The 24,061-nt window shown below is 50.2% G+C and overlaps 2 protein-coding genes and 1 long non-coding RNA gene across 6 annotated transcripts; all 3 read right to left on the bottom strand.

Annotated features, from left to right (window-relative positions):
• Positions 1 to 479: 479 nt before the first annotated feature.
• Positions 480 to 4,826, bottom strand: Mrgprg (MAS related GPR family member G). Of its 4 annotated transcripts, XM_037208787.1 has the most exons (3): positions 4,720 to 4,826; positions 3,730 to 3,848; positions 480 to 2,276 (listed from the first exon to the last, which is right to left on the bottom strand). In XM_037208787.1, exons 1-3 carry the CDS (start codon positions 4,795 to 4,797, stop codon positions 1,370 to 1,372), a joined length of 1,104 nt encoding a protein of 367 aa, XP_037064682.1. In that variant the 5' UTR covers positions 4,798 to 4,826; the 3' UTR covers positions 480 to 1,369. The 4 variants fall into 4 exon arrangements, with proteins under 4 accessions (XP_037064682.1, XP_037064687.1, XP_028728264.1 ...); XM_037208792.1 differs by lacking the exon at positions 3,730 to 3,848 and having other exon boundaries at positions 4,720 to 4,825; XM_028872431.2 differs by lacking the exon at positions 4,720 to 4,826 and having other exon boundaries at positions 3,722 to 3,942.
• Positions 4,827 to 7,998: 3,172 nt separating this feature from the next.
• Positions 7,999 to 11,184, bottom strand: LOC119088561. Its single transcript, XR_005092232.1, has 2 exons — positions 10,911 to 11,184; positions 7,999 to 8,885 (listed from the first exon to the last, which is right to left on the bottom strand). It is a non-coding gene; the product is annotated as an uncharacterized LOC119088561 (long non-coding RNA).
• Positions 11,185 to 15,744: 4,560 nt separating this feature from the next.
• On the bottom strand, positions 15,745 to 16,176 carry LOC114695213 (40S ribosomal protein S18-like). The gene has a single exon (XM_037203322.1). The coding sequence runs from the start codon at positions 16,174 to 16,176 to the stop codon at positions 15,775 to 15,777; it is 402 nt and encodes a 133-aa protein (XP_037059217.1). The 3' UTR covers positions 15,745 to 15,774.
• Between the last annotated feature and the right edge of the window lie 7,885 nt (positions 16,177 to 24,061).

Genomic DNA, 24,061 nt, shown 5'->3' with positions numbered 1-24,061 from the left:
CTATAGACAAACCAAGGCTGGCCTCTGGCCTCCATGCCCATGTATCTATACCTACACTCACACCCTCATGGGCACGTATACATATGCCCTTCCCGATACATACACAAAGGGGAGGAGTTTTCTGAGGGTGTCTGTCAGAAAGATACATGGGTGGAATGTTCTTTTTCATACCAGATGTTTCCATCTGTCTGGAAAGCGTGTTGGCAACTTATTTCCCTGGTGTTCTTGGTAAGGTTTGAATGCTGTTCTTTACATTTTTATGTCATGTGTCTGGGTGTTATGTCTGTGTACTATGTGCATGCAGTGCCTATAGAGGCCATAAGAAGGTGCCAGATCCCCTGGAGCAGGCGGTTGTGAGCTACCACGTGGGTCTCAGGAACTGAACCCAGGTCCTTGGGAGGAGCAGCCAGCGCTCTCAACAGCCAAGGCTTTTCTCCAGGCCCAGGGCCTGAATGCTTTAAGAATGACAATGAAAGCAGTTTTGTTTGTTTGTTTTGTTTTAAAGAGCCATCATAAAACATACAGAAACAGTGTGCACTTGGGAAGCTTGGCTCCCTTCCTCTTTTCTCCAACTGAAGGTGAAGCTGGCTGGCAGGCCAGGGTGGAGTCTGCAGAAACAGCTTGGCTGAGCACAATCTTGGAGAAGCCGAGGGAAAGCGATGGGATCTGGATAGAAGCCAGGGGTGCCCTGCTGGCACTGTGAAGGTTCTTTGGGGGCACCTGAGAGGCAGAAGTAACCAGGATGCAACTACTTGGGGTGGCCCTGGAGCCAGGACAGACTGCGTCTGTTTAGTGGTAAAACAGCACCACCTTGTGGCCATCACGAGTGACACCAGGCTGGAGAAGTCGGGAGGCAGTAGCCACCTGGACTGTGAACGTTTTGTGGGGAATGCTGGGACGAGGGAGGGAGAAACAGCAGTTTAGACGAAGCCTTGTAGTGGATGCATCCAACATAAGACCTCTGTGGACAGAGCTGAAGGGTCAGTGGCCCCCAAGAGCAGCGAATGCTCCCCAGGAGCTGATGCTGAGCCTCCAGTCACCTGGCCCGTCTACCGTAGGAGGCAAAGCAAAGCTCCCCCTGCCAGGCCCACTGGGGTTGAAGGGCAGTTTTCTTGGGTTGGCTGCCACAGGGGCAGAAGGATGCAGGACACATGCCCTCACTGTAGCTCTGGGGTCCTCCTTTTGCCCCTGCCCCTCTGTCTGTTCCTGTCCTTACCATGTCCTTTGCATGTTCAACATGCAACCTGACCTCGTTCCCTTCATGAGAGGGCAGAGCTGGAACATGGCAAGAGTTTGAGCAAGACTAGGGGGGGGGTGTCCCCTGGCAGCTATGAGGGCAGGGCAGGTGGGCATAGGATGGCCGGCCACTCTACACTTGCCTCATAGGCAGGGATAGTCCCCCAAGGCTTGACGGGGACTCCTCCCCTAAAGCCCTGTTTAGAACTACCTGCAGCGGCTCCTTCTTCCTGAGCTGCCGGCCCTTCATGTAGTACAAGAGGGGCTTTGCGCTGCTGTCGATGCAGGCTAAGAGGGTGGCCAATGGCAAGAAGAAGGGGAGCAGGAATTTTATGACCGGCCGCAGGCTCCAGTAGACCACCATGGGCAGGCGGCAGAAGAACAGCAGGATCCCGGAGCACTGGGCCACTTTGCAGAACTTGGGGAGTGGCTGCCCAGAGCAGCAGTTCCCACAGATCAAGAGGATCTTGCTCGCCCCACAGGCCATGACCGCCAGCACCACGAGCCAGACCACACTGGCCCAGTGGTAACTGAGGCAGACCAGGAAGCTCATCCCCTTGTATAGCAGTCCACAGGCATTGGCCGGCAGGAGCACAGCCGGCATGGTCAGTGCCCAGATCAGGAGACAGAGCACGGCTGAGGTGTACCTGGGGCGGCAGCTGGGGCTGCAATAGGAGGGAAACATGTAGGCGAGGCAGCAGTCCACAGCGAAGGCAGCCAGCAGCCAGAGCCCCACAGCAAACCACAAGAAGATGATCGGGAAGTGGAGTGTGTCCTCGTAGCCCAGGGCGATCTCGGCAATAGAGAAGCCCACCTGGCAGGCGAGGAAGAGGAAGTCGGCAGCGGCCAGGTGCAGCAGGTAGATGTTGAAGGGGCCCTTCTTGATGTGCAGACCAAGGTGCCAGAGCAGCAGAGCGTTGCCCCCCAGCCCTGCCAGGCTGACAAGGAGGCTGAGGTAGAAGAGTACACTGTTGAACGTGCCCCAGATGTTGAATATGGAGAACATCCTGGCTGGCTTCCGTGGGTGATCTGGGAGGCCCCTGCAAAGGGTGACAGTGCTCTGAGTGTGGGAGGTAAGACATCAGGAGTCCCCAGCTTCTGGAGTTGGTGTGGGCTTGCCCCCCTTTCCTAGCTGCGTGTGATCTCGCCCCCCTCCCCAACACCTGCTGTGCTCTGAGGCAGCATTCTCTGCCCTCCTCCTGGCTGGCCAACCCTTCCTGTGTGAGGTGCTTCCTTGCAGAGACCTACCAGTTTCAGGCAAAGGGGCCACAGGCGGAGGGACTTCCCTTTCTTTTCCATCGTGTACTAGTGTGAGGGCTCCAAGGCACTGACCACACCCACTCAAGGGTCTCTGATGGCGCCTAGTAGGACTCCAGGACACTGTTCTGTGCTGGATGAGGCTTTAGGGGACTTCCCCACACAGTCCATCTGGAGCAGGACACTAAACCCTCAGGGTCCCAAAGGACTGTGGCTTCTCACTTCAGTGATGGGTCTCAGGGCCCTGAGTCTTCTGGGGGAGTGATTAGCAGCAGGAGAGTAGGAGAGTTCCTGGTGCTCTCAGTGTGGGGCAGGGGGGGGCAGGGAGCTGGGGGGAGGGTTGTCTCAGAGCAGTACCTCTCTTTTCATAAGGCCCATGGTGGATCTTGTCCTAGCTCAGGGAATGTTCCAGGTATGAGGCCCCAGACCCAGGTTCTGGGGACAGGGCCTGCTAGGGAGGAACAGCTATAGGAAAGGATAGATGGGGAGTGGGTGGGAGAGGGAGGGAGACACAGACAAGGAGACAAGGACGGAGTGGTGGGGGACAAGGTCAGAGATGGAGAGGGAGGTGGGAGACAGAGAACACTGTGTACTTTGTGCTTTACCCTCATTCCCGGCTTGGGATGTGTCCCCTGCCCAGGAGACCACCTTAGCTATCTCTCCACTCACAGAGGCTCACATCCATTAGCCCCTGCTTCCTCTCGTGGTCCCAGAACTTCTGCAGTGTCCCGATAAGTGTCACCTCCCGGCTCATCACCAAGGATCCTTCCTGGTACCTCCTACAAGCCCAGCTGTCAGGGTCAGAGTGCAGGTCCTCAGGACCTTAAAATTAGGGACTTTTTCTGGACTCTTGTGCATCATTGGTGACAGAGGCAGGACCCTTCTCCTCTGTGGGCCTCAGTGCCCTACGGTATACCAAGGGTGTTTAATCCAGACTCCTAATCCTGTGTGGATTCCCACTGGTGGAGGCAAGGCTAGTTTTGAAAGGGGATACGGAAGGTGGGGCATCTTCCTCATCCTTGTTCTCCAGTGGACCCAGAGCTGTGAATTCCAAGCCTGCAGCCTCAGCCTCCAAGGTTCCCTTCCCTTACCGAGGGAAGGTCCCTTTCCAAGGACATCCTCAGAGCTGCCAGCGCCCCTCTGGAAGCCAGGCAGGGAGCAGGATGCTGTAAGGGGTAAGAGAAGGGATGTTCTTTGCTTGGGGGAGCAGGTAGAGGGGCAGACTAACCTTCTCACCTGCTGATCGCCTGCTGACAGTGGCTGTCCCCAGCTCGCTCAGCCCACACTTGTTGTCTTGAGCGCCTTCTGGCCCCTAAATCCCCTCCTGTCCTCTGGGGCTGGCTCCTGCCAGTTCCCTAGAAGTGAGAGGGTGTGTCACCTTTTCAGGGGAACCAAAGGAATGAGCTCAAACAGAGTTGTTTGTGTGGGTGGCTCCTCCCTCTCATCTGGGAGAAGAAACCAGAGAACCTTCACACCACCTCTTCTGGAGTAATCCCTGGCCCTAGGTGCTCAGGACCAAAGAAAGAGATGCCGTTGTAGAGTTGGCTCAGTCAGGAAATGCTATGCAAGCATGGGGACCTGAGCCTGGATCCCCAGCCCCTGGGATAAAAGCTGGGCATGATGGTGCAAGCTTGCAACCCCACTACTCGGAGTTGGAGACCAGAGGACCCCTGGGACTTGCTTTCCAGCTGGCCAGGCCAGCCAGGTTTTTGGTGCAAGATCTTATCTTCGAAAAATAAGGTACTGGGCCAGTGAGAAGTCTCAGTGGGTAAAGGTGCTTGCCACCAAGCCTGATTCAATTCCAGGGATCCACATGGAAGGAGAGGATTTATTTCTAAAAGTGTTCCTCTGATCTGGACACCCATGGTGGCACATTTGTGCACACACACATAAACTTTCAATGTATTGAAGCCGGGTGTGGTGTCCCACTCCTTCAATCTGAGTACTTGGGGAGCAGAGGGAGACTCTCAGTGAGTCTACAGAGTTCCAGGCCAGCCAGGGCAGCACAGTGAGATGTCTCAAAACAACAACACATGCCATTTTAAATGTTTTTTTTTTTTTTAAAGTGGGGAGTAATTGAAGAAGACACCCCATGTGGACCACTAGACTCTGAACGCACCAGCACAGATGGACACATAAACACACCGATGACAACACTGGGAAGAAGGAGAGGGAGAGAGGCAGACAGAGCTAGGACTACACAGTGAGATAGACTGGCAAACTTACCGGCAGAGGAAGGTTCTGGGGAGCTGGGTGGCCAAGCACTGAGTGTGTCCCTGCATCTGGGACAGAAGACAGTGTCATTATGGGTTAGGACAAAAAGCGTGTTCTCAGGCCAGAATGTCTCTGGTTTATCTTCAGATTCCATCAAGAACCAGGCACATCCCTCCACGTCATCCAGTGCACGTGTGCTTTCACAGTCTTGTGTTATGGTTTCCCAGCAAACTTTGTAGGAAAACCCAACTGGGGTGCCTCAGTCACAGCAGCTGTAGCTCAAAATGGCTGCCATCATGTCAAGCCATATCCGTACTCTCTCTCCCCTGTGCGAGACGGACCCTCACGATGCACATAAGCACTGTGCAGCCTCAAGTCTCTCCAACATTTTCTTGTTCTGGTGGGGTTTTAGTCAGTATTGCCCCCGAGGATTAACATAATCCACATGGTGTGCTGGTGCTGGGAGGTGAGCTGCCTGGCTTTTTAGAGGCGTCCGCAGCAGCAGGAGAGCCTGTGCACAAACGAAACAGAGAGCAGAGTCGGACCGAGGACTTAGCGCCTCTCCTATGCAAGTGTGGGATGGGAGAGGGCATTGATCTGGGTTTTCACGTGTGACAAGGGAGGCGTCTGGATATGGAATTGATATTCTGTTTGGATGGGGTATGGCCCGTGGGCTGTCACTGACAGCTGCTGTGTGACTGTGACCAAAAGTGTAATGTGTGATTTAACACCTTGAGCCCCAGGCGAGACAGATGGCTCAGAAATTAAAAGCAGCCATTGTTCTTCTGCAGGACCTGAGCCCAATTCCCAGTGCTGAAGTTCAGTGATTGTACCAATTAAAGGGCGAGCGGACTCATCTTGGGTAAGAGTGTCCTACCCAAGACCCCAAGGTGTCCTATCCCAAGTATTCTGAAGTCACCAGGCCACCAGTTTATTCCAGGAGACCTTTGGCTCCTGTGTGGCATGAGTGGCAAACTGCCAAGCCTCTGAGACCATACAGGAGGTCCCTAAGCGCCAATTGGTCCAAGAAACTAAGGTCAGTGTCCTCATGTGATTAAGCTAGATCCCCCAATCCCCAGCCCTGTCACAGTTCTACCTACTGACCAGGGTACCCATACCCAGAGTCATCCACAGGTCATCCGTCCCAAATCTATTTTTCCTTCTCCTCCCTCCCACCTCATTTTAAATTACATTTATTTACTTATATGTGTGCGAATATTGAGGTCAGTTCTCTCCTTCCACCATATGGGTTCCGGGGATTGAACTCAGGTGGTCAGGCTTGATGGCAAGCTCCTATACCCACTGAGCCATATCATCAGCCCCTGTTGAATAGCAAGCTCTATCCTCCCATCCTTTGAGCCAGCTTCTGCCATCTTTATGAGCTCCGCTGCATCTGCTTGACAAAGATCATCCCAGATGGACCTGATGACTTTAGAGGTTTGCTCATAGAAAGAGGGGCTGGGGAGGGTCATGGGGATCTGACCTGAATATCCAGCCCCCTTCCCCCAGCCACTTGTATGCAGTTCTGCTCAAGCTGCAGTCTTCAGGGTCCAGAGTGGAGGATATAATTGGGGAAGGCTGGGGGAAGGGTTTCCGCCTCCACAGCTATTATCCGTGCTGGGTGCAGACCTCCCAGACTGGCTTGCTTTAGGGTCACCCTGCAGTACATAAGCCAAATAAACTCCCTGGTTCCCCTTTGAACTTGGCTGTCATTGAGACATTAGAAGGATGGGAGTAGATGTTTCTTTTTTTTTTTAATTTTATTTATTTTTATTTCATGTGCACTGGTGTTTTGCCTGCATGTATGTCTGTATGTATGAGGGTATCAGATCCTCTGGAACTGAAGTTACAGACAGTTGTGAGCTGTCATGTGGGTGCAAGGAATCGAACCTGGGTCCTCTGGAAGAGCAACCAGGGATTCTTTTTTTTTTGTCACTAGTTTATTTACAATTTTATTTAGTAATAAGAGTTTAATCCAATTTTCAGATCACATCTCTTAAACAATCTTCATTCTGTTAAAGGGATGAATTAAATATCCTTATTTTTTAAGTAGCTGGTGCCTTACAATAAAGAAAGGAGCAGCAAATCCAGATCCAAAGTACACAGTCATCATAGCCAGTAACCGCCACTTGTTTTCCACCGAAAATGGCAAATTCTTCCCCGGGCCCTCCTCATAGTGGCTGCGGACGTGGTGAACCTTCGCACAACATGGCGCCGCTGGGAGCTCTGTGAGGGGCGCAGAGCGGGAATGCAGGAGAAACGGCCGCACCACCACAGTCTCCTTCCTTCGCGACCTTGCCAGGCAGAGCCGCAACCAGGGATCTTAACCGCTGAGACATCTCTCCAGCACCCAAGGTAGATGTTTCTTAGTCCCTTCCATGAGCAGAAAAATTTTGATACTGCCCCAAATCTCTCCTGTCCCGGCCAGCGGGATCTTCAGTAGAGACCCTAGAAGGGGGAATGGCGAATGAAGGGACAAGAGACACAAAGAATTGACAGCAAGACAGTATTCTGATCAAGCTGCAAAACTTTATTTTTCTCAGGTGGGTTTTATAGTAAGCAGACCAGGAAACTTTCTTTGGGAAAAGATCAGGGACTGTTGAGTTGCCAGTCAACCCAACCAAGCAACCTAACCACAAAACATTGTTGCTAATGGTCAGTGTAACAGAAAGATAAGGAAATGTTAAGTTATTTTCTAATAACTCAGGACTTGTCCAGGCATGTCACAAGTTTCTGGTTAGTGGCTCACTACTGGACAACAGAAACTTAACTCAGGCGGGTAATATGGCATGGCTCTTAAAATTGTCCTTGACATCTCCTCCCGTTGTTTTATTTTATGAGGGAGTGTGCCCACCTGAACGGTGATGGACCTTAACCGGCTGGGGGGACACTGACCTGACTCCTCCTAGAGCCGCTGCAGGTTTGAGAAAAAGGATACCTTTTGGGGAGGAGAAGGCTTAGGCATTTTGGTGCCTCGAGATACAAATCTCTATGCAAGTCAGGTGTGTCTTTCAGGGAATCCAAACCAAGGCCTATTCAATCAGCCTTCCCTGCAGTGCTTGGCCTTGCACCCAGCAGTGTCCATACCGGCTGAAGCCAGTAATCATAGGTTCAGATTTTATGCTGCTCCTAAAGGAGAAGAGGACTGAGAAATATCATAGGGATCACATCCTCGATCCAGCATTTCTTGCCAATGGAAATGAACCTGTATAGGTTTTGATGCCAGGGAGTCTTATTTATTTATTTATTTATTTATTTATTTATTTATTTATTTATTTATTTATTTATTTATTTTTTGATGAATTGGATTAGCCTGCCAATTATAAAGGGACCCAAAGTTACAAATAACAAAAGGCTGACTAATGGTCCTGCAAGAGGCATTAAAAGGGAGAACATGAATGATCTCCCCCAATTATCTGCTGCAGCAGAGAATTGCTGCTTATGTAGCTCTAGGCTAAGTTTGTGTAGCTTATTTATCTGGGTTTCTACCATTCCAGACTCATTAATGTAATAACAACATTCTTCCCTCAGAAAAAGGCATGTCCCACCCTTTTCTGCTGTCAGCAGGTCCAAGGCCCGTCGGTTTTGTAGGGCAACCTGTGCGAGAGAGGTTAACGGCCTCTGAAGGGAGGACAGGGATGCTGCAGAAGCCTCAATTGCTACCTGAAGTTGCTTGGATAGGTGAGCTGTTGTTATGAGGGAATGACCCAGAACTCCTCCTGTCAAGCCTGCAGAGACCAGAGAGGTGGCGAGGGAAATTCTGGCCACAAGGGGTAAGAAGACAGCTCTTTTTGACTTGGGCAGGGGGGTGTCCCATCCCAAGAACTCTGCAGGGGTCCTGAGCATAATTTGTGGGACCAGAGTGACAGGTTCGATTGTGGTCAGTCTGATAGTACAAAAAACAGATCGCAGGAGCCACCTTGCCGGGGGAATTATGGAAATCAGTAAAGTTGAGTAAAATGGGATTCTGACATCCTTCCTTGCAAGGGGCAATCAGTGGTAGCCAATAGGTGGCCAAAGGTCTGTGTTTTAGCATAATTGGTATAATTTTCAGTCAAATAAAAGCACCATACAAATGGGGATGTGTTGACCGGTCTCTGGTCTTGATAAGAAGGTACAGACAGCAGCAAGATCCAGAATATCCAGGGAAATTTTCCCAGTTTTTTCTTCATCAGCATCTGTAAAGAAGGAGAAGGAAAGGGAAAACACCTCAGGGGCAATCCTTTTCCCTGGATGATGGGTTAGAGTTGACTTGTTTAACTAATCTCTCGGGGAGCCAACAAGGGCCTCCCTCTGCTTGGTCATAGATGCATGCTGACCCTCGACCCCAAATCAGGACTGGGTCGGGCCCTTTCCACTGGGCAGTTATGGGGTCTCGCCATATGACCAATGCTTGTTGGCTTTGAGTTTGTGGATGCCAAAAGCGATTGCTGCAGACCTTTCATTCTTGACAAGGTAACGAAATTAAGGACAAAAAGGGCATGATGTAAAAGATTTCGGGGGTTGCCTTGTGTATCATAAAGCCTTCCCTTCTTTAATTTATGAAACATTGATTTTAGAGTCTGGTGAGCAAGTTCAATGAAGCCCTATCCCCGGGGGTTGTAAGGAATGCCAGTGACATGCTTAATCTGAAGTTGTTGGCAAAAAGATTGAAATTTTTTTTCCAGTATATCCTGGGCCATTATCAGTTTTATAATTTTAGGCTCTCCTAGGACAGAAAAGCATTGCAAAATATGGGAAATAACATTTTTGAAGGCCTCTCCAGCCTGGAGAGAGGCAAATATAAAACCACTAAAGGTAGCAACTGTCACATGTATATATTTAAGTTTGCCAAATTCAATTAAATGAGTAACATCCATTTGCCAAATTTCACTGGGAACCAAGCCCCGGGGGTTAACTCCCAGATGTTGAACCGGGAGGGAGACAGCACAGTCAGTGCGATTTTTAACAATTTCTCAGGCCTGTTCTCGGGTAAGCTGAAACAACAAATGAAGGGAATGAGCATTTAAATGGTGAAGAGAGTGTGCTTGGGCAGCCTGAGAAAGGGATCCTGCAAGAACAGGAAAAAATGATTGTGTGGCTGCATCAGCCAAGGCATTTCCCTCAGAGGACCAGGCAATTTTAAATGGGCCCGTAGATGGCCAATAAAAAGGGGTCACTGTCTAGCCATAATCAAGGAGCGCAGCTGAAGAAAAAGTGGGGCTGCATTGGTAGAGGGAATTAATAAAGCTGCATTAATAAAGGGAACAGTTTCCAATAAGGGAACAGAATGGGTCACATAAGTACTATCAGTATACAAATTAAAGGGTTAAGAATGAAATAACTGAAAAACTTGAATGACTGCATCAAGTTCAACAAGCTGTGCTGAGGAATATGGGGAGAGGCAGGAGGTAGCCTTTCCATACACAACATAGGCGGCAACTCCATTGGCTGAGCCATCTGTAAATACTAGGTTGTAAGGCAGTTAATTTGGGGAAAACAAAGGGATGAATTCTGGCAAACTGTAACAAGATAATGGTTATCGATAGCACCAAGGAAGGAGGAGCAGGCAATGGGCCATTCATCATTTGTTTGAAGCAGCCAATCTAATTATGCTCGCGTATAGGGGATGAACTATGGAGTCAGGATTGTTTCCAAAGTATTGGCAACTTGTTTCTCTTCCCTTAATAATTAGCTTGGCCATTAAAGACGGATAAGTGGCCAGAAACTTTGAGGGAGAGGTGGGTAGGTGGACTCAGAGTAGGGGATTCCCTCTTTTTTCTTCTCTGATGGTTATTTGTTGCCAGAAGACTAGACATGGGGGGTTCAGGAATATTAATACTGACAGAATGACAGACAGAAGGTGGATGGGAGTACTCTTTCAGGGCTTTTTCTTCCTCCTTAATTAATTTTTGAACATCAGGGGAGTGATTATAAGTTTTTAAGACATCATTAATTAAATTCCAGTAGGAAAAGGTTTGAACGGGGACCTTTTCAGGACCAAAGGTCTGGTAAAAATCATTTAAACAGTCTCCAACTGGTCCCCAGCGCTTTTCATCTATGGTTCCTTCTTAGGGAAACCAAGGACAGACATCTCCAATATAGTCAAGAATTTTTTTTTAAGTCTTTCTTTTTAACCCTAATTCCTCGTGTCTTGAGAGACTATTTCAGTCCTGAAATAAACAAATCCTGTTTATTAAATGCTTGTCCCATGATAAACTTACCTTGTGTCGTCATGTTACAATTCCTCTGGATCTGTCTCACGGCCGGGAGCTTCTGTGGTGATCAGACTGGACCTTCACTCGTGGAGCTGTCTTCCATGGTGGTCCAACTCTTAGGCAGGCCTGCCTTGGTGTGTGATGATGTTCACCATTCCTCCATGTCCCAGAACCTCACACTGGGCGCCAGTTGTCCCGCCACCGGGATCTTCAGCAGAGACCCTAGAAGGGGGAATGGCGAATGAAAGGGACAAGAGACACAAAGAATTGACAGCAAGACAGTATTTTGATCAAGCTGCAAAATTTTATTTTTCTCAGGTGGGTTTTATAGTAAGCAGACCAGGAAACTTTCTTTGGGAAAAGATCAGGGGACTGTTGAGTTGCCAGTCAACCCAACCAAGCAACCTAACCACAAAACATTGTTACTAATGGTCACTGTAGCAGAAAGATAAGGAAATGTTAAGTTATTTTCTAATAACTCAGGACTTGTCCTGGCATGTCACAAGTTTCTGGTTAGTGGCTCAATACTGGACAACAGAAACTTAACTCAGGCAGGCAATATGGCATGACTCTTAAAACTGTCCTCGGCAGGACCCTTTATTAGGAACAAAAACACTGGGGCCCCCAACTGGGTGTGCCAGCACCCTTCAACAGGAGTAAAGCTTTTGTCTTGCTGAAATGCTTTGGATGGGGCGGTCATTTCCTTGGGACCCCAGATCTAGTGCTAACAATACCGATGTTAGATTTCTGAAGCAGCTTGAAGAGTCGGGAGGCAGAAAAGGGACCAGTTTGACCTCAGCAGACAGGAGTGCTTATCTCAAACATCGAGGGGCAGACACAATGGGAGAGGGGTGTCTGCTAAGGGGGAAGCGGGAACTTGGGGTTCACATAGGAGGCTTGGGGATTGCAATGGCTGGGGCTACGTGCAAGCCTGCAGTTCCTCCCTCCTGGAGTTGTTTGTCCAGACAAGGCTGTTATACCTTTAGAAACTGCCTTGTTCTGGCTATCAGGTTTCGAGTCAGTCACAGTGGGCAACTGAGTTTGGCAATGACGGTGAGGAGGCAGGAGCTGGAGTTTCAACACAGGGCTTTCCTCGGTCAGGGTCTGGCAGTTTGTTCAAAGTTGATTCTAATGTATTCCAGCACTTAAGCAATAAGGAATGGGCCAGAGAGGCTAGGGGCTCCAAGAATAGGGCTGGAGTTCTGTGGGGAATCCGTAGGCACGGTCTAGTTCAGAGCCCGTGGTAGAGGGGGTCCTCTGTCACTTAGCAGGAGGAGAGTTTTAACTTGATCGGCTGTAATAGGTCATGTGGTTGTCGTCATGCCTTCTGGGAGAAACTTTTGAGAAATCAGTAGAGAGCTGAAAACAGATGATCGGGTTATAGAGTAAAACTGGGGAGGTAGGGGAAGGGGGAGGGGGAGAGGAAGTGGGTACAGAGTGACTGGGGCTTGTCCCACTGCCAGGAGCGCTGCTGTGCCAAAGGGAGGGAGCAGAAGCAGTAGAGAGGAAATAGAGACTAATGGAAAGGATCGTCTGGCCTGGAGTCAAAGGGATGATGGTTCTTTGCAGTTAGAGTTTCTTCATAGCATCTAGAAGATCTTTTTGCAGCTATATGAGCATCGGAGGGAGCTGGTGTAGGAGAGGCCCATTAAGAGACTTATATGGGACATTCTGTTTGAGTAGAGGGTGACGTTCAGTAAGTAAGCTTTTAGAAGACAGGGTGAAGACGTAAGTATGGGGATAGTAAGGAGCACAGAAGTGACCGAGGGGAGGAGCCAGAGAGGGAGGAACCCAAAGCCCTTACAGAGTTGGAGGCTTGTGGTTGCATTTTTTGTCTGGTCCCTGTTGAGCAACAGCCTCAGGTCATGAGGAATTGAGTCAGGCCATACTGGGCAATAGCCCCTAGCCATAAGTAATGGCTTAGCCTTTAGTCTGACCATTCTGTTCCACCTGCAGAAATAATATGCTGCGTATCAGAAACAAGCCACCCTGCTCCCAGCCAAACCACAGAAAAATAGCTGTAACTTCCTGGTAGCTATTCACATATGTGTGCATGTGCATGTACACGTCCCCTTGCTTCCCCCTAAATGCATTCAACCTTCAACTGTTAGGAAGGTCAGGGCCCCTTGCTGTTCCAATAAAGCAGTCTTAGTCTGTTGAGATCGAGTCTGTGTGCTTCTCTGCCTCAGTTTCCCCACAGTCCCTGTGTCTTTGGGCCCCTTCTCAAACCAGCTAGGGTTTGTTGGGACAGACGCAGCATCATGTATAGAGGAGGCCACAGACCCCATCCCCAGCGGTGGTCCAATCTAGTCTCAGAGCAGTGAGTAGCTGAAGACTCCAGTTGGTCCTGAAGGAGGTTAAGATGTTCTGAAATTTTTCTGCGGTTTTTGAGAACTTGTGAGACAGAGAGGTTAATGGATGTAGAAAAAGCTTCAGTCCAGCCATTTTAGTTCTAAGTCTCAAAAACAATCCCTAGAGAGGCTAGAGGGATAGGTTGGATGGTCCATGGCTCACTAGTCCCCTTTTCAGAGGTCACTGAACTGCTTTCAGGGACTTGGGGGTGCTGATCTCTCTGTAACTGCTTCCAGCTTACAAAATGGGCTGTGTAGAAGGGGCAGCAGTTAAGAGTGCCTCAGAGGAGGGTCAGTCCAAGAAGCCACAATAAAACTTGGCGGATGGCAAAAATCCGGAACAAAAAACGGCCGTTTGGTGATAATGTGTATTCTGGAGTATGCTTTGTGAGGGGAATAGTATGTGTAACACAAAAAAAAAAAAAAAAAAAAAAAAAAAATGAGATTGGCCGGGCAGCAGTGGCGCACGCCTTTGATCCCAGCACTTGGGAGGCAGAGGCAGGCGGATCTATGAGTTTGATGTCTACAAGTGTTGATGTAACCAACCGTCTTATTAAATAAGAAACACAGAAACAATGTAAAAGAGAAAGCCAAGAGGTCAGAGCTCAGAGCTAAATCTCACCCTTCCTTCTGCTGTCCCAGCTTCGCGAAAAGAGACCTACTTCCTGTCGGTTAGTTTTTTTAAAGTATGTTGTTCTGCCTTCTCATTGGTTGTAAACCCAAACACATGACTGCCTTGTCACCGTCTGAATGTACAGCCCCCTAGGTCTTAAAGGTATATGTCTCCAATGCTGACTGTATCCCTGAACACACAGAGATCTTATGGGATTAAAGGCGTGTGCCACCACCGCCACACTCTTGCTATGGCTCTAATAGCTCTGACCCTGAACACACAGAGATCTTGTGGGATTAAAGGCGTGTGCCACCACCGCCACACTCTTGCTATGGCTCTAATAGCTCTGACCCCCAGACAACTTTATTTATTAACATGCAATCAAAATAATATTTCAGTACAATTAGATTACCACCACATACAAGGGTGAGTTCCAGGACAGTCAGGGCTACACAAAGAAACTTTGTCTCAAAAAATAAAACAAACCAAAACCAAAAAAAAAAAAAAAAAAAAAAAAAAAAGGGAGACTGTTAATACTATTATGATTTTTATGGGGGGGGGGCGGGTTGAGATGGTTCAGTGGTAACTGAGTGAAAAAAAGAAATAAAAAAGGACATGAATGCTCCTAGGTATGGTGAAGGAGGTTTATTGTAGATACCTGGGAGAGCATAGCCAGAAACAGGGACATCTGAGAGTCCAGAGTGAACACAGCCAGACTGAGCTGGGCCATGTGAGGAGAGGGGGAGAGGAAAGAGGGGAGAACTGGAGAGGAGCTACAAACTAAGATGGGTGGCCTGGGCCAAGAGAGTAAAAGGGAGACCCAAAGGACCAGGGAACCAAAATGGCTAGATTATATAGGGAAGGGCAACCCAGACTCTGGGCTGGAGAACTCCAGGGTAGGAGGCAGGGTATGCTAGCCAGGAGGGCCCTGTAACAGGTAAGACGGAGGGATGCCTGGAGAACCTGGTGGCCAGCATCCACTGTGATATGGTAAATAGACCCCTGTTTGTCCCGGGTTTGAGACCTAACAGCCTTTCTGTTGATAAAAAATAAGAGATAAGGGGAGACACAATCCTTTCCATGACTACTTCCTGATGACATGGGGGCATCAATCATTGTTGGGGGACCCCCCAAAAGCTGGAATGTTGGCCAGGGCTGGGCAAAGTAGGCTATCTCACTCAGGGTCGAGGCTTTGCAGGACCATCTGGGACTAGGGAAGTGCAGGTCGCTTCAGAGCAGTTTGTGAGGCTGGACCTCCTGGGACTAGCTGCTTTGAAGCTATCTGGGATGCAGAGGCTCAGTCTCCTAGGACATTCCCTTAGAAGTGGCTGGGACTGGTGAGTTTGGAGCAATTTGCAGTCTTCAGTTGATTGGAAATCTGCTGGAACAGACATATATTAGGGGCAGAAGGTAAAGTTAAGGAGTGTAGGGGAAATTTTTTATCCAGGGTGTACATTTTAAACTTCCAGGCCCACAGTCCTGGTAGATGAGGAGGGGGAGTCTTAAGATCAGGGAAGAGAGAGAAATCCCACGCTTGGGAATAGGCAGGTTGGGAAACAGGCTGTTGATGGACAGCACTATTTGGAGTCCATTTGACCTGTGAGAGGTAGATCTAAGTGGACTCCCTGAAGCTTACATGGATTTCTTTCTTCTTTTCTTTCTTTCTTTCTTTTTTTTTTCTTTTTTCTTCCACAAGACAGGGTTTCTCTGTGTAGTTTTGGTACCTGTCCTGGATCTCACTCTATAGACCAGGCTGGCCTCGAACTCACAAAGATCCGCCTGCCTCTGCCTCCCTGAGTGCTGGGATCAAAGGCGTGTGTCACTGCCACCCAACTTCCTGATCCTTTTTAAATGTACTTTTACAAAATATCACAGTACAGCCCCAGCAACCAGTAGTCTTGGAGCGCTAACCTTGGACATGAAGGCCCCAAAAGTGGTGCGGCCCCCTATGGGCTCTAATCTTCTTCAGTCGCTCCAGGTTCTCATGTAGCTTGTTGTCTAGACTGTTGGCCAGAGCCTGACTGTAATTTCTGTCCTTCACATCCTTCTGTCTGTTCAAGAACCAGTCTGTTATCTTGTACGGTTGTAGGTTCTGCTTGATGGTGATCACACATTCCACTTCGTCCTCCGTGAGTTCTCCAGCCCTTTTGGTGAGGTCAATGTCTGCTTTCCTCAACACCACATGAGCATATCTCCACCCCACACCCTTCATGGCTGTGATGGCAAAGGCTGTTTTCTGCCACCCGTCAGTATTGGTGTTGAGTACTCGCAAAATGTGCCGGAACATCTCAGGAATCGCTAGAGACATGGCGGTGGCACAATCAGTGCTGTGGAGGCCTCCTGTGGAAGCGAGTCCTTACATCTTGACCCACAGTCATCAGAAGCAACTGTGTCTCACACTGAGTGTAGCTTAAGTAAAGGAGACCTCAAAGCCCACCCCCACAGGGATGCACTTCCTCCAACAAGGCCACACCCACTCCAACAAGGCCACACCTCCCAATAGTGCCACTCCCTATGGGGCTATTTTCTTTCAAACCACCACTGAGGGGCTGCTGAACAAGTGTGGCTGGTCTGAGGTCTCATAATGGAACTTTTTAAGATTAGCCTGCAAACAGGTGTGTCCTTTGACAAAGACAATTTGGAACTCACGGTGGATGTGGGAACAAGGTAAAAATAGGGACTAGATCCAGCCACTTGGAGCATCCCCCAAGTACTGGATTGCCCAAATGTGCCTGGAAGGCAAGAGGGTCATCCCCAAACTTGTTACCTTCCAGGAATCAAGGGCCAGTGGAAAGCTCTTAGAACGTCTCCCTGAGATGGGCCTTGCTGGCCTGTGCAGAGGTCCCAGGACTATTGACTGAACAAGGCTCATGGGGGCCACAGAGAGCTCCTGGAACTTTCAACCAAGGGAGTCTCGAGACAAAATGGAAGGAGGCTTCCAAGAGCCCCCAAGACCTAACTTAGGTGCCTCTGAGTTAGGTTGAGTGGGTTACCTTGTCCCAGTGTTATGACTGTGTTAGATGTGTGGTCTGGTCAAATGGAGAATTGTCTCTTATCTGGAGACAATCTCAGATTGTCTTAATCTGCAGACTAAGTAAAAATGAAACAGAGACATGGGAGGAGAGAAATGTTTGGTTTTTATGAGGAAAGGAGAGATGATGGAGGAGAGAAGTTCTTGAGAGTGGTGGACAGGCAGGTTTACCTGTCAGGAGGGCTTGAACAGACTCAGCAAAGGTGCCGCCAGATGATCATGGTCACCAGAGCCAGAGCTGTCAGTGGCCTTCAGAAACTCAGGGTCACTGGGAAGAGCCCAAGGTCTCAACAAGATGGAGAAAGGTGGGAAGAGAGAGAAAGGTTAAGTGATAGAATGCCTTCCTGGAGGAGGTGGGTGGTCCTGCCAGGTTGACTTGAGGCCCCAAGCTGGCTTTACATAGAACACCAATAGAACCTCCAGAACCAGAGGCCCATCGATGGGACATACACTGCTCATGGAGGCAGAGGCCACTAAGACCAGAGGTCCCAGGTAGAGTGGTGCTGTTTAGCTTACATGCCTTGGCAGGCATCTGTGCTCCCAAGAGAACAGTCCTCAGGAGTAGGCAAGGGCAGGAAGAGAGTCAAAAGGTCCTAGAAAGAGGGCTTGGGGGTCCCCGTGTGTTCTCCTGGGCTTCAGCCCCAAATGTTGAATATATGAGGCAGAAGGAAAGAGACCAGTCTGACCTCAGCAGACAGGAGTGCTTATCTCAAACACCGAGGGGCAGACACAATGGGAGAGGGGTGTCTGCTAAGGGGGAAGCGGGAACTTGGGGTTCACATAGGAGGTTTGGAGAATGCAATGGCTGGGGCTACGTGCAAGCCTGCAGTTCCTCCCTCCTGGAGTTGTTCGTCCAGACAAGACTGTTATACCTTCAGAAACTGCCTTGTCCTGGCCGTCAGGATGAGGGTCACAGTGAGTGACTCAGTTTGGAATGGCAATAAGAGGCAAGGAGTTGGAGTTTCAACATAGGGCCTTGGTCAGAGTCTGGCAGGGTTTGTTCAAGGTTTATTCCAACAATGACATCAGCCTTAATGCTTGGAGTGTTTTGTTTCTACAGAGCTTCTGACACATATCTATTTATCTCAAATTCTCCAATCTTGTCCTCAGAGAGGAGACATCCCATAAGGTGGCTCAGACTTCTGGAAAGAAGGAGCCCTCCGCACACTCAGTGTGCAGAGCTGTGTGCACTTCAGGGAATGCTGGTACTATAGACAGCCTGCAGTGAAGGAGATGGCGGGATCAACAGGCATGCCAGATTACAGGTGTTAAGACACATTCAGGACTGGCCAGGGCACCCTCTGAAGAGGACACTGGTGACAGTGTCCCTGCTGGACAGTAGAGTGACTGCAGCTAGGCCGGCGTGATGGAGCATGCTGCATGTGCTAGCCAGAGGAACATGTCTGTGAATGAGTCCTAAGATCAGTGATGAAGTGGCGTGCCAGGCCAGCAGCCTACTGCGGAATCCTGTCATTGCTGTGTTATGTATGTGCACTGTGCGTGTGTGTCATGTGAGTGTGCGCATACACATGCATAGGAAAGCCAGAGGGCGATGTTGGGTGTCTTCCTCAATCACTCCACCTAATTCTTTTGAGACGGATCACCGACTGAACTTGGAGTTCACTGCTTTGGCTAGATGGTCTGGCAGATGCCACGCTCAAGGCCATGACGATCCAGTCGAAAAGGGCCCGCATTCTTCAGATCTGATGGGTAGAATGTATCAGATGTGTCCAGCCTTTTGACACGGCAACATGAGGCTGCCACCTACAAAGTTCATGAATCCCTCACCTGAGATACGAAAGAATGCCAACAAATAAATAAAGACAAACAAACAGAGCACAAATCATCAAGGGCCAGCAGTGAGCAGTGACTTTACGCATTCCCTGGTGCTCCGTTTCCCGCTGGAGAGATGCCACCCACTTTACTCCCTGGATCTCGCATTCACGGAGTTCGCCCCTTGATTATCGTCTTGAACCACCTGACAGCACTGTGGTCTTGAGCAGCCTCCTCTGTAGAGTGTCCCCCACCCCCACCCCGGAGTCTGCTTCCCATGGTGTAAGCGTGGAGGGAGGAGTGTGGCTCTTGGGCTGCTGCCCTTCCACCGTGCCTTCAGTCTCTCCTCCTCCCAGGCTCCCAGATCACTGCATCCCATTCCACCCCCCAAGCCAATGGCTGCCACCTGTCTTACCTTCCCATCCTCTGCCTCTAAAGCTGCAAACTCGGGTTGTTAACTTGGAGCTACGGTTCCCCCTCAGGATAAGAGGGACATAAAGATGCTTATCTGTTTCAAGCTGCTATAACTCTTTAGTTCTTCACCCTCGTCCTTAGACAGCTGGGCATCGATGGCCAACTGAACTGCTGACAGCAATGGCCACCCCACTTCTGAGCCTTCTTGCTTTCCTTACTGCCGGGGGGGGGAGGGAGTGGCATTCAAATCGCTGCCCACACCTGGTAATTTCAGGGTGTCCACACAGCAGGCTGGAAGCATTTAGCATGGAGCGGAGCTTCCCCTTCTTGGTGTTAGATGGCCTGCTGGGGGCTTTGCCCACTCTGCTTCCATCCCCCTGGCTACTTCCTCAGTACCTTGCTGGTTCTCTTTTGTGGACCAGCCCAATCCTAATGTCTGAGATCCTGCCTGAGATGCTATGAGACGCCAGAAAGAGAGGCAGATAGACCACATTACACACAGTTTCTTGGGAGAGTTGTTCAAAGGAAGGGCCTGCAAGCGCTGTAGCCAGACCAGTTGGATCCCTATGCTTTGGGTAAGCCTGGAGGTGCTCTGTACAGCAAGGGCTGGACCATACCCCTCAGCTGCTGCATGGGGGTGGGAGGCTCCTGGTGGACTTGGGAGTGCTAGAGAGATACACATGAGTCTGGAGTTTCCCTGCACAAGCCAGGAAGTGGCTACTGGCTGAGCCCTTTCTGGCTGTGTGACCTTGAGAGAGTGACCCAACCTCTCTGCTCAGCTCATTGGACTGACCTCACCTGGACAGCTCTGTCCTCAGTGGACTTGGCTTTCTTAAAAAAAAAAAATTGTTTTGACAGGCGGCAGTAGTGCACGCCTTTAATATCAGCACTCGGGAGGCAGAGCCAGGTGGATCTCTGTGAGTTCGAGGCCAGCCTGGTCTACAGAGAGAGATCCAGGACAGGCACCAAAACTACATAAAGAAACCCTGTCTTGAAAATCCAAAAAAAATTTTTTTTCATTTTATGTATGTTTTGCTTACATGTGTGTCTGTATACCACGTGTACCTAGTGCACTCATAGCCCAGAAGAAAGTAGATCTCCTAGGACTGGAGTTATAGATGGTTGTAAGCTATCATGTGGGTGTCTAGAAGAGCAATCAGTGCTCTTTAACCACTGAGACTTGTACTTGACTTTCAAATGCAAAGTGTGTGTGGCTTGGATCTCAGGCAGCCCTGTGACACCCTAGTCCACTCCAGTGGCCTACCATTGTCCTGGTGGCTATACCTAGCGTGAGCAGATGCCTCTAGACTTTATCCCATCAGCCTGTGTGTGATGCCCTCTCTGGGCCACTTATCCTGTCTCTGGCCAGTGGGGGGGTCTGATGCCTCCAGGCTATCTCGGGACCTTAGAAACTGCGGCTTCAGCTCTAACCTTAGCACTCCGGAGCGAGTCAGGGAGCAGAAGATGTAAGTGGAAAGTGCGGGTGAGAGATGAACTTTGATCTTCCTGGGAAAGAATGGGCCTAGCGGAGCAATGTCAGGGCCCTGGATGCGAGGGCTGTCCCTGATTGGTTGGCTCCTGCCCTGGGGACTGAGGGAAGAGGTGGTCACAGGAGAATACGAACCCTATAAAGAAGGAGGTGTGTGGGCTCTGCATCCAGGCCTGAACTTGGAACCATGAGTCAGTACATGAGAGTCTCTAGAAGTTAGCTTGCTCTGGGAGGAGTGTCTTTCAGCATCAGAGAAGTCCCGGATACCAGGGCAGCATGAAAACAGAACAGGACCAGGGACACGGGGACTGCTGAGTTGTTAAGGTGACGAGGTGGTTGGGGCAGAGGTCTCCCTGTTCTTCTTACCCTGGGCTGGGGCCCCGCATGGCATGCTGAGAGGGGCCCACTGCTTCTCACCCCCCGGTGCACAGACCCCTGTGGTTCCTATTTGGTCCTCTCCACCTCTGGAATCCCAGGAAGGTTATGTGACATCACACCTGTCCCCGTGTGATCCCTAGTCCCACGTAGACTCCACACCTGAGGATGTCACTAATGGACCCTAAATTTCAACACTAACTCATTAATAGAGCCAGGCCTGATGTGTCTTAGTGACCACACCTTAAGTGATACGGGAACATGAAGGCAAGAGGGACCCCACCATCTCAGGTGCTCACGTGGCCTCTCTGGAGCTGGCCCTACAGGCACCAGAGGGGCTGGACACTAGAACCCAGGATCAGAGCAGTAAGAAGCTGTGAAATACACAACCCTGGAAACAACAGGAGACAGAGGCCAGGGCAAGCCTGGGGTTTGATGGCACTTTCTGACCTCTGAGATGAAGATATAAGTGAGGCGTGGGCTAGCAAGGCCCTCACAGGTCTTGGGAGAAACACTTTTTTATCAGCATGCAGCAGAATGGAGTGGGCAAGGGGGTGTTATCTGAGGCCATTGACTCAGATAAGACCACGAGGCTGCTGTTCCTGCTCAGTCTATGTTCTTGTTAACATAGGCTGGCCTCCTCTGTGCTCCCTGGGGGCCATGGGAGGGGCCAGGCTTACAATGACTCCCAAGAATGTCTGGCTGACCTGGTAGTGACATCCTCTTCCTGAGAAATCTGTATTTCCAAGCAGCTCATGTGTTCCCAGGTCCTGAGATGGATAGGCCATGGTGGATGCTCACTTGGGCCCCTAGCCAGTACTCCTAGAAACTGGGCCTCTCAAGGTCTAACTGTGCCTAGAGACCCAGGGAAGGGGAACTTGGAGAACCCGGCTTCAGGGTCAAACTAGGTGGGGGTGGTATTAAAGATGGCTGGGGGTCCTTTGTGAGGTCTTTCTTGCTCTGAGGGCAAAAGGAGAGATTTGGTTGGGATGAGGGCTGGCTGCTAAGATAGGATGGTCTTTTGGAAGAAGATCGAACAGGCAGACCTGAACCCAGAGAACAACCAATCAGTCCAGGCCATTGGGACACACACACACACACACACACACACACACACACACACACACACCATAGGGGTGGTAGAGTGGACTATTTCTACGGTGACCTCAGAGATGATGCATATACATTTGGGGATCTTTGGGAAGAGAGTCCTCTACTCATGAAATCTAGTGGAGAAGAATTTTGAGGAGTCCCAAACCCATCTAGGAGGAAGGGTGTATGGTGAGGGCCCCTGATCTGTCTGTACCCCAGGGTGGCTAAGGGGTCTGAATAAGAGGTGTGGGCCCCTAGAGTGGGCTATGACATTTCAGCCAGCCCTGGCCCAGCAAGGCAGAAGATGTATGTACTAGCTGGCTTTCTATTGCTGTGATAAGCATCATGACCAAAAACCATTTGGGGAGGAAAAGGTTTATTCAGCTTATACATCCAGGTCACAGTCCATCGGTGAGGGCAGTCGAGCAGGAACTCAAGCAGGAGCAGAAGCAGAGGCAGGAATCATGGAGCTTAATCAACTGACTTGCCCCTAACCTCATGCTTAGCTAGCTTTTTATATAGCCCAGGCCCACTTGCCTAGGGGAGGTACTGCTCACAGTGGGCTGAGCCCTCCCACATCTATTAGCAATCAAGAAAATGCCCACAGGCCAACATTGATCAAAACATTTCCCCGAGACTCCCTTGGATAACTCTGGACTGTGTCAAGCTGATAGCTGAAGCTAGCTCAGAGAGTAGCGGAGCGTCTGGGCCGTGTTCAGGGTTGTCTCAAGCAGACACAGACCACTCGGAGCCTCAGGGTCTTACTGTACTGTGGAAGGGCCTTCCAGCATCACTGACAGGGCTCTGAGCTAATGCACAGTTGGATGGACACCTGCAAGGCTGGCTTGGACGCTCCCCCTGGGGAGAAGTGGGTGTCCAGAGGCCGAAAGTTGGACTTGTGGACAGGCTACTTCCCTTCGTGTTCTCGGTTCCTCAGCATGAAGTTGAGAATCCTGTCCTGGAGGTGGACACACAACCACACTAGCTCCTAAGCTCCAATGTGGAGGAGGGAAGGCCCTCATGGGGGATGGTAGGGACTTCCCTGGAAGAGGAGGACCAGCCTCCCCCATCCTCAAGCTCCTGGGGTCTCTGCATCTAGACTTGCCAGAGAATTGGAAGTGGAGGCATCACACCACAGGATGCATCCCAACGAAACCTGAGTGGGGTGGGGCGGGAGAGTTGTCAATTCCAGGATGCCAGGCCGTGATCTGCTGTCCTTGTCCAGACTCGGGTACAAGTTTAATCATGATGGAGACCAAATATCCTTTGATCTGTGGGCCTGGTCCAAATCAGAATTACACCCCCACAGATCTCAAAGGAGGCCAGCACATCTTGGATGTGGACCTGGAGTGCTGATGATAGACTAAAACCCTTTGGGACTTGCTGGACACAACTCCACTGTGTATGTGTAAGTCAACTGACTGTATTCCATGAGGGAGTAGAAACGTAAAGGCAGAATTAGTGCAGGGACACATGGGGGGTGGCAAGCCCTGGTTCTCAGCCACCTGTGCCTGGATAGGTGGACTCCAGGCAGGAGCTCAGCCACCTGCTGTGGGGTGCAGCCAGACGACTTCCTCAGAGGAACCCTGCTAGATAGATCCAGGACAGAGGGGGAGGCAGGAGCTGTGCGGATGCTGAAGCTCTGGCTCCATCCTAGCAAGGTAGGGGTGCTTTGGGTGTGGGCGGAGCTGAGGGGCCTTGCTGCCCACGTGGAGATTGAGACACCGGAGTCACCAGCTTTTCTGCAGTGTTGGGTGAGGTATGCATCATCCAGTGCTGCTCTCTCTTCTACACACCCCTGTCTGTGCTTTGTTCTCTGAGATGGGTCCCCTATAGCTTAAACTGACCTTGAACTCTGTATTCATTGTGCACGCTCGTGTGTGTGTGTGTGTGTGTGTGTGTGTGTGTGTGTGTGTGTGTGTGTGTGAGAGAGAGAGAGAGAGAGAGAGTGTGTGTGTGTGTGTGTGTGTGTGTGTGAGAGAGAGAGAGAGAGAGAGTGTGTGTGTGTGTGTGTGTGTG

Source organism: Peromyscus leucopus, chromosome 1 (genome assembly GCF_004664715.2).
Source record: "Peromyscus leucopus breed LL Stock chromosome 1, UCI_PerLeu_2.1, whole genome shotgun sequence".
Classification (NCBI taxonomy): domain Eukaryota; kingdom Metazoa; phylum Chordata; class Mammalia; order Rodentia; family Cricetidae; genus Peromyscus; species Peromyscus leucopus.
This window is presented reverse-complemented; position numbering and strand designations above follow the sequence as displayed.